Source organism: Austrofundulus limnaeus, unplaced genomic scaffold (genome assembly GCF_001266775.1).
Source record: "Austrofundulus limnaeus strain Quisiro unplaced genomic scaffold, Austrofundulus_limnaeus-1.0 Scaffold166, whole genome shotgun sequence".
NCBI classification, from domain to species: domain Eukaryota; kingdom Metazoa; phylum Chordata; class Actinopteri; order Cyprinodontiformes; family Rivulidae; genus Austrofundulus; species Austrofundulus limnaeus.
The window spans coordinates 554,774-564,359 of NW_013952568.1; the positions used below are offsets into that span (position 1 = coordinate 554,774).

At 35.7% G+C, this 9,586-nt stretch overlaps 1 protein-coding gene across 1 annotated transcript in view; it reads right to left on the reverse strand.

The window, feature by feature from the left end:
- Positions 1 to 1,628: 1,628 nt before the first annotated feature.
- LOC106523767 (prune homolog 2 with BCH domain) overlaps positions 1,629 to 9,586 on the reverse strand; it is a 37,558-nt gene continuing 29,600 nt past the window's right edge. The window contains exons 17-19 of the mRNA XM_014017310.1: positions 8,669 to 8,767; positions 4,023 to 4,055; positions 1,629 to 2,665 (exon numbers count right to left, since the gene is read on the reverse strand). Coding sequence (XP_013872764.1) covers positions 2,638 to 2,665; positions 4,023 to 4,055; positions 8,669 to 8,767 — 160 coding nt within the window. The 3' untranslated portion in view covers positions 1,629 to 2,637. The remainder of the gene's footprint in view (positions 2,666 to 4,022; positions 4,056 to 8,668; positions 8,768 to 9,586) is intronic.

The window sequence follows — 9,586 nt, forward strand, 5'->3', positions numbered from 1 at the left end:
GAGCTGTATGGATGTTTGGTTATTTGTCGATTCTGAAGAATCGAAGGGGGGATTATGTGGTGTACTGTGCCTTTAAGAATGTGAGCGCGCCTCCGAGCGTGAGCGCGCCCTTTGTTCAGAGTCCATTTTACCATCTCGCTGTGATGACATGTTCCCTTCACTCTCGCTAATAAAACCTTGTCCAGAGCTGAGATAGCGTCATTTTTTAAGAGTTTTTTAACAGTCAACAAGTTTGCAGGAGGACGTCCTCTCTGGTTTTCCATCAACCCAGGAGAGCAGCACCAGACGGGGAGAGACGGAGGGAAACAGCCGCTGACAAGCCAAAACTGAACCGGGACGGACTCGACAAGGCTAAGAGAAAAAACACATGATAACACACCAACTCTTTGTCAGCTTCAACCTTTCAGACTGAAATGATCAGAAAGTAGAGAATACAAAACTGAATCTAATATTCAATTAATCGGTTACAAAATTTCTTCACTGGTATTCAGAGTTCAAATAATTTGTTATTGACAGATAAAATCCCTAGTTTGATTGCTTTTGACAAACTAATGTCTATCTGATGACCTCTAAATAAGAAAGAAAATCCATGTTATCTATTTATTGGTTTAATCTACAATGACTACTTGTCTTGTGCATTCTGCTAGCTTTTAAAATTCCTTTGCTCAATACTTTTGGAACAAGTCTGTTAACATATTTAACTCTATTTAAAAATTAAATGTATCACCATCCTAGCTGAAATTGTTGTACTATACTTGCTTTTTGAGGTTTTACGGTTGTATTAAAAAAATAAAATCTTAAACCTTCAAAACTTGCTATAAACTAGCTGGGCGGCCCTAACCGATTAACATGATCAGATTAGTTTTCAAATGTCCAGAAACCCCCCCACCCCACCCCACCCCACCCATGGAACAAAAGTATAAAAGCAGACATAAAAACATTTGTCAAATTTAACGTTTGTAGACATATTCCCAGTGTTTTCTAAGCCTGGTTCCAAAATGTCTTGCTTGTTTTCAGTGGTGCCCAGCTTCAACGTAGCTGAAACTACACCATTTTTGATTGAAGGAGCTCTTTTCTGAAGGAGGTTTGGATTGTTGAGAGATCAGTCACCCATTTAAGTCAGTATCTTAACTGGGCTGTAACTGCTGGAGACTCAATTATTCATTGAGACCTTTTAACCTTAGAGGTTTGTGGTTATTAACTGTTAAGGTGTCAAATGTTTATTACTGCTGGTGAAGAGTTACGTTGGTTACCAGCCGATGATGAAAAGCTTTTTTTCYACCTGATTGGTGTCGGAGCTGAATCAAGATCAGATAATCCAGTTGTGTGATCACCTCACAATACAGAATTTATAACTTTCTCACAAAACTTAATTTGACTTATGAAATGTTAATGTTATTTTTAAAATAAAGCTAAACAATGGATTAAATAACTTAATTTTATTAGCAGAGACAAATGCCTCAAGTTATTCCCCACATTTTACATGATCAAATTGATCAATGTTGAACTTTGTAGTTGGTGTCAATTTCTTTACAAAAACCCAAACTGGATCCTTTGAGCCCGTATCCTTCGGGGGTTATTCCTTTTGTGCTAAAGTGCAACTCAAATACAGAGAAGAGGGCAGAAACTGTGAAAGAAAAACATTTTAATGAGAAACAATTTGATGTAGTTTACAACGAATGAATTTTGTGCCAGCCACAGACACGTACAAATAACAAAAAAAAAAAAAAAGGCTCGACCTCCAAACTTCTATCACTATCAAAGTATTTCATCCTAACAGTCATCTCATCTGTGCGCACACAACCATGACAAGATACATTGTAAATGCTACATTCTTGTTTTTGAGAGCTGAGTATTTTGAATGGAAATTACTATAAAACATGCAATAGTTTTGGAATGCTGGATGAAATAAGGACAAATCCACTTGAAAGGATGTCTCTGATTTCTTACTTCAGCTAACGAGAACTTTGATTTTTTGCTAATTCACACGATGTTGAAATACTTTCATGATTTGTAGTCTTCTCAGAACAGCTTGCTCTTTAGAAAACAATGTTTTTATACCTTTTTAGTGGAACTTCATCAACCAAGATTACAGTCTAAATAGAGAAAATTTTACTAACAGACTTCAAAGTGTTCTACTGCAGCACAATATCACTGATGTCCAAGACTCTGGAAGCAGATGGGATGTAACTTTAGGGATGTAACAACTTTAGTTTGAGTGTTAAGTTTTTACTCTCGCTTTAGAAAATACACAATTATTAATAAATATCAATACATGAACATTATAAGGAGTAATTGGAAACATTAAATACACACAAGTAAGCATCCATATTGAAGATGAAAAAAAAATGAACCTAATTAGGTGACATGTCAATAACTGTAAACCAGTAAACATAGCACAGTGACCGTCTCGACTATTCAAAAACAGCATTACGGTGCCGTCAGTGGAGCCACCTCGGTTTGGAACTCTTCCAGATGAGCGCACAATTGTCTGATTCTCGCAGTACAGCATCTTCATTTCTGATTTACGTCTCGGTGTTTTGTAAACAACCACGTGTCGTACGTGTCATGCTGCAGGCTTTCAGGCATGCTGCGGTGGGGAGGATGGCCAAATGCGGGGAGAGAACRGGTGTCTTCTCAAACAGCTGAATTCCCCTTATCCACCCTGTGTGAGGAAGAATAAAAAGCAAAGTTAAATAAGAAAAGTTACAGCAGCGCACCTTTGTCTTGTTAAAATAACATAACTCTGTGGAAGTTGAAGATAAAGGCAGGCATTAAGATATGTAAAAAAAACAGTTACAGTATAGTTCATATGCTCACATTTTTATTCTTAGAACTTTATATAATTTTCTTCAAGTCAAAACACCATCTGCGCCGACTCTCAGGCCAACACATTTGTGACGTGTATGATGTCATTGGTACCTGTCCAGCTGTTCCTTTCACACTTATAAAGATTAATGTGTCAGATCTGACATTTTTATGATTTCAGCTGAAATAAAAGAAACTGCAGTGAAACCATAAACAGTGCACATTTGTTGCGGAAATTTGCATTTTGTTCTGCAACCCGGCACACTATTTTAAAACTTGGTTTACTCTCCAAACGGCACAACTCACATGGCTTGGCTTTAGTCAAACACACTCTGATCCGTCTACCAACAATTTTCAATCATGTTTTTCTGAAAAACACACCTTTCCTACAAAAAGATGACTTCTCAGCTACTTGTCAATAAGCTAAATCATCCAAGAGAATATACTAAAAATCCCTTCGTTGTGAAAATCTCAAAGATGAGATGTTTAAAATGTTTAAAACTAAAAAAAATTGTTGCATCTATGTGTCAATGCCTTCTTTTTCTATAATTTGTTTTAAAGGAAGTAAATGCAAATCAGTCTGGCACCTTGTAATAACAACCATCAGAGTGAAAATGGTGTGTGCTCCAGGGGTTTAATCCCTTTGATGCTGTCTTTGCAGCTTAGATATTTTTCTTACATTTATTTTTAACAAGTGTGCAACAGATTTGCAAAAGGCTTTCTGTGAAAGATGACAAATATTTGATGTCTGGAGAAAGACAACTTCATTTTTTTGCATGTGAAATAAGAAAAAAAAAGTCTTTAAACATGTTACATGTTGCTGTGTAACATGTAAATAAATATGGAAATACAGTTCGTTTTTGGAAACAGTTGGAACTTGATCTGTTGGCTCTACCTGGTCACTTTTTCAAGAACTAATTAAAAAGACCCATCCACAAAAAAACAAAACAAACAAAAAAACATATATTTCAAACTATACTTTATTACTGAACAAATTAGTTTCTATATAGCACTTACACATGCCAGTCAGGTTGTTACATGATAATATATTAGACAGTACGAGTGAAAGTTTGCTGGTCCCATAATAAGATTTGATAAAAAGTTTCAGCTTCTGTTATTTTAGTTGTCAGATTTAAACGAGCAAAATTCTGTTGGCAAATCAACAGTTTTTTGCAATAACTAACATGGCTAACAAGGAGCAGCTTAATACTTACTTAGCTGATGTTTTCTGCAATTCTAAATCCAGTCTGTTTTAGCATTGATTTGGAGGAAAAAGAGCAATAGTTAGTGAGACGGTAGTTATCAGATATTGAGAGGGAACTGCACATGCAAAGAAAAACGTATGCTCGTGCTTTAAGGTGAGGGTGTTAAAGGTCATACGGGTGCACTTACAACACATAGGATGCTACAAATATCCTTTTAAAAATATCCTTTTTAAATTCACTTCTACACTTCCAAATTACCTTCTGTTCAGCTCAATCTGTAGTCAAGTTTAGTAGAAGCACAGATCTTAGATTTAACCCTTTCAACAACTCTTTGACTCTGTGGATGCTAAACAGCTCATAAACACCGTTTGTTTCTCAACTGCTGCAAAAATGCCTTTCAAAACCTTGTGGACAAGCACAGAACCATTGTCTGAATTTATCCTTGTCTGATAACCTCTCTTACCACTTCACAACTGTTTCAGCACTCATGTCCTTAGAAGTCAATGCTTCAACCCATTTGACCAACGCTTGTGTTGAACAGACTTAATCATGTCGACATAGTCTATGGCCACATGTTTAAATGGTCCTTCTGGAACAGGTGTATACCTTTTCAAATATTGTTTTGAGCACAAAATTCCCACAGATTTAACCCTTCGTCAAAGCTCTTAGGTATTCTCAGTGACTGCAAGCACAAACACTCAAATGTTGAGAGCCATGGTGTACTGGATGATGAAGCGTAAGCTCAAGAATTAGTTATCTCAGCTGTGGAGGTGTTTCTGCATAGAGTTGTCTTTCCTGTGTCTAGGTTCTCCATAGTTTAAAAATTAGATTCTAATTTACCTTCTATTCAATAGGGTCTCAATAGTTTACYCTTGTGGACATAAAGGCCCTGTCACACTCGACAACCWATGCCAACTTATGAACATTTTAAAGACATCTWCATTGAAGATGGAATTGAAAAAATCKACAAGAAGCTTCTTTTTGTGTGTACATAAYGTAATTTGAACAAACTGATCAAATATAACTGTTATTAGCAATTTAGATATAAAAAATGCTTCATAAGTTGGCATAAATTGTCTAGTGTGACAGGGCCTTGAAGGAGTACATCAAGACCCTAATAAATCATTGTTGGACCACTTGAACCAAGAAGCTATTAAAGTCACTGACACACCCATTCACCCCATAAGTCAGTTTGGTTATTGTCCTTGGTGTGATAGGACCAAACTATTCTAGTCAAAGTCAAGACAACCTGACTGATATGTACTGTGGGGAAATAAATGTCTTTTAAAACAATTTAGAAGATTGATAAAGTCATACAGAAATCAGCTATTGAGAGTTGTTACTGGTAAATGAGATTCAATAAACTGTTGATTCATGGATTCCAGTCAGATTTCCCATTTTGGCTTTGTTGTTGTTCAAGTAATGAAATTCTGGAATCTGTTGTGTGTTTTTGTACACTTGTTGATGTAAATAACTATAGAACTTGGTAAAAACCTGATGCCCTGCTGTGTGTTAAGCACTGGTATTGAAATAGATTGTACTTATTTTTTTTTCCATAACTATGTCATGTAAAACTGAAAGCAATGCATTTAATCATATCCTTTTTGAGATTAAAGTTGTTTTAAGCAGCAGTGATTCACTTTAGCCTTGGCTCTGCTCCAACCAGCCGTAAGCTCTTTGAAGTGATTCAAAAAGCATAAAGATGGTGAGACAAGTATTGCTCATAACCTTCTCATAGAACACTGCCTCACACTAAATAATAAGAATAATAATAAAATCTAATAATTGCTTTAAATAACAGAAATGGCCTCGGGTGTTCTTTTTCCAGACCTTAATAAGAAGCTTTGACCCTTTACAACCAGTCACACCACAAAAAGATTCACACATTGATTTAGTCTAGTAAAACATTTTCAAAAAAAACAAGTAAAACAATCCAGTTTTCTTCTGTACAAACAGGGTTGTTTCCTCTTTGAAATCTCGACTGACCATATGTGTCCTGTCAAAAAAAAAAAAAAAAAAAAAACTCAAAAAACAGCTTCATACAGTTTCCATGAAAGGAACTTGAATGTGTGAACTCTGAGCTGCAGATTTCCTTCTGTCATTTCGTGTATTGAGCAACTTTAGTTGGGTAACAAGCGCCATCAGAACAACACAAAGATTATCGGGACTCTCGTTTCCTTAAACACCCCCTTTTTGTCCCTGCTGAGTGCCAGTATATTTCAACTGATCAGCCATGAACTAACGTTGTTATTTCTGAAATGAATATCAATCAAGAGACACATGTTAACAGTAATTTTGTAATAAGATGAGTGTAAAATTAATGACACTAATCCTAAAAGTTTGTTGGGGGAAATCCAGCTGCAAATGTTACCAGATCTGCTTTCTTCCACCTGAATAATTTCCCTAAAATTCGAAACATCTTGTCCAAAAATGATGCAGAAAAACTGATCCATGCATTTATCACATCTAGGCTGGTCAATTGTAATTCTTTATTATCTGGGTGTCCAAAAAAAAAAAAAAAAAAGAAGAAGAAGAAAAAAAAACTATTCAAGAAGTCTTCAGTTGACCCAAAACAAAAGCTGCTGCTAGAGTTCTAATGAGAGTTGGAAAGAGAGATCATATTTCTCCAGTTTTAGCTTCTCTCCACTGGCTCCCTGTCAAATTCAGAATATAATTTAAAATATTACTCCTAACATACAAAGCTCTTAACAACCAAGCTCTATCTTATATTAATCTTATTGTTCCATACTTTCCTAACAGAGCACTTTGCTCTCAGACTGCAGGTTTACTTGTAGTTCCCAGAGAGAGAATGGGAGGCAGAGCTTTCAGTTATCAAGCTCCTCTCTTGTGGAACCAACTTCCAGCTTCTGTCTGTGAAGCTGACACTCTGTCTACTTTTAAGATTAGACTGAAGACTTTCCTTTGCGATAAATCCTATAATTAGGGTCAACTTCCTSAGTTATTCCTTAGTTCTGATGCTATAGGCTTAAGCTGCTGGAGGACAAACTGACCACATTTCCTCACTCTGCTGTTGTCTTTAGCCACTCTCCTACAGAAGCGTATTGATGTCACGGAAGAAAAATAAAAATTTGAATATTRCGTTGGTACAATATTATATTGTATTAACATGATACTGTAAAGTATTAATGAGATAATTATGTTGAACAAACATGATATGTTGTAGTAACATGATTACAGCACATTTTTATAGTACGGCTTCCCATTTTTTTCCTCCTTTTGCTGGCCTTGACCAATCATGTGAGGATATAGACRAGGGGTGGGAACACTTTGTCCTTGCGGGAGGTTATCCTGCATGTTTCATTWGTTTCTTTGCTCCACACACCTGATTTGAATGAATGGATAATTAMCCAGMTTCTGCAGAACTTGAAGATGTAATTCAGTCACRAATTCAGGTGTGTTGGAGCAGAAAAACAAGTAAAACATGAAAGACAGAATTTTCCACCCCTRAAATGAGATCATATAAAAACAGACAGGGGGACAGACGTAACAATCAGGTGGGGAATCTGTCCATCCCCTCAAGAGCCCAGCATACTTAATCCATTAAATAAAAATTTAATCTGATAAAAAAATTAAATAAAAGTAAGAATTCCTGCTTTTGTAACAGAACAAATGCAAAAAATTAGGCAATTAAGGCCTCCCATAAAAAAACACTAAATACAAATGGGTTTATCGGGATCAAAGTTACCTAAAGACAAGAGAGTTGCATCTGTTTAATTTCTTCTGTGTTTGGGGATCAAATTATTGTCTGAGTCATTAAAATTGAATCAAACATCAGAAAGGTTGTGATCTTGTGTTTTTAGTTCTTTTATGAACTGGATCAGAACATCAGGTCAGCGATAGCTTTGGGAGTTGAACTGTACAGTTTCTTTCCTCCTCCCCATCCTTCCACTGTGAGCAATGAAAAAAAAACATCAGGCTAATTTTATTTTTGGATAATAAGTCAGCAATGAGTTGGTTAAATGTTAATCTGAGCATGAGGAAGTTTTTAGTAATGTTCCAAGACATTTTAGAGTGAAAAAAGCAGGGTAATCAATTTACCTCATGCAGGTAAACTTTTATAAACCTTTTTCTTTGTCAAACCTTAGGGAAAAGTGAAAAATTAGTAAATAGCACAACTTAAAATACTTCAAATAAAGATACAGTTTGTTTTCTAATTTTTAAAACATGCTCAAAGGGTACTTCTTGAGAGGAAAGCTTTAAAAAGTAATTTTATTTCCTGGATTATGATTATGGCAGGAAGAAACCACAGTATTTATTATTAACCAGAATTAACAGACAGTTAAAACTAAACAAAAATCTATAAAGATAAAAGAAATTATAAATTAATCACGCTCTGCCAACAAGACAAGTAAAAGTTTGTACAGTACAGATTTTGTGAATGTAAAAATCAGTCATTTTATTAATCAGTTATTAGTCTTTACAGGCAGATAACCAGTTAAAGCAAAGCTGCTGTGTAGTTGGGCATAATTTATGAACTGTTCAAAATAATCAYAAAAGTAGACCCAAAAAGTTGACATTTATTAACAACTGTGTATCAACCTTTTGTATAATTTTTGTCTGACAGAAGCTGGAAACAGGCTGATGTGGACTAAACGTCAAAGGACAGTTTCACACAATGACAGAGACTGACTTACTTAATGATGCTGGGAGGAATGTGGACATACTCCATTGGAATTAGTTCTCCGAGCTCCTTCAGGCTGTTCACATATTTTATCTTACTGCTGAATTTTGAACTGTGGAAAAACAGAAAAGCAGTAAGGTTTATAACTGAGATGGTTACTGTTCATTATAAAATAGCTCTCTCTCTCTGACTACTGTGCTTTATTCATTTGGGTGTAATAGCTTATATGTTAACTGTGTGCTAACTTTTAAAGACAGGTTATTTTTGAAATTATGTTCTGTCAAATGGTTACCAGTAGTTATCAGCTGTGACAAAGTGAGCTGAGCATAGACCTAGAGACAGAGGGGAGGACAGGGTGGGACACCCCACCTCAGTTTATTGACAAGTCACTGCACGTTGYGTAAAACATTTGCGATTAGAGTAAAAGACTAGAGTAGGGCAGTACTGATCTTTTTTGCATACAGACATATTATTTTTAGATAATAAAATGGTGTAGGGCTTTACTGAGGCAGTGAGTGAGTGACCCTAGAAGGACTTTAAACTTTATGCCTGACAGCAGCAGATGGAATGAATGGTGGAAGGGAGGCTTCCTTTTTCTTCAGGCTTCCTGATAAAGAAGCAGCTGCGCAGTTTGGAAAAGGAGGTTTGAGGTGAACCGATTATTTTGCTGGCCTGGTTTGTGATCCGTGACAGTTTTTGTGTTTCACAGTGAGAAAGTTGTACCAGGATAAAATGTTGAAAGGGATTCAATGAATGATATATAAATTAGTGTTAAAATGTCCTCTTAATTTAAAAATAAATAAATAAATAAATCGCAGTTTTAATCAGCAGGTGGAGATTACGTGTTTTTTTTAAAAGGGAATCTGTATGCTAGTCACACTAGGCGACAAATGAATTAATGTGTATGGTTTATGTTAAGCACACACATATA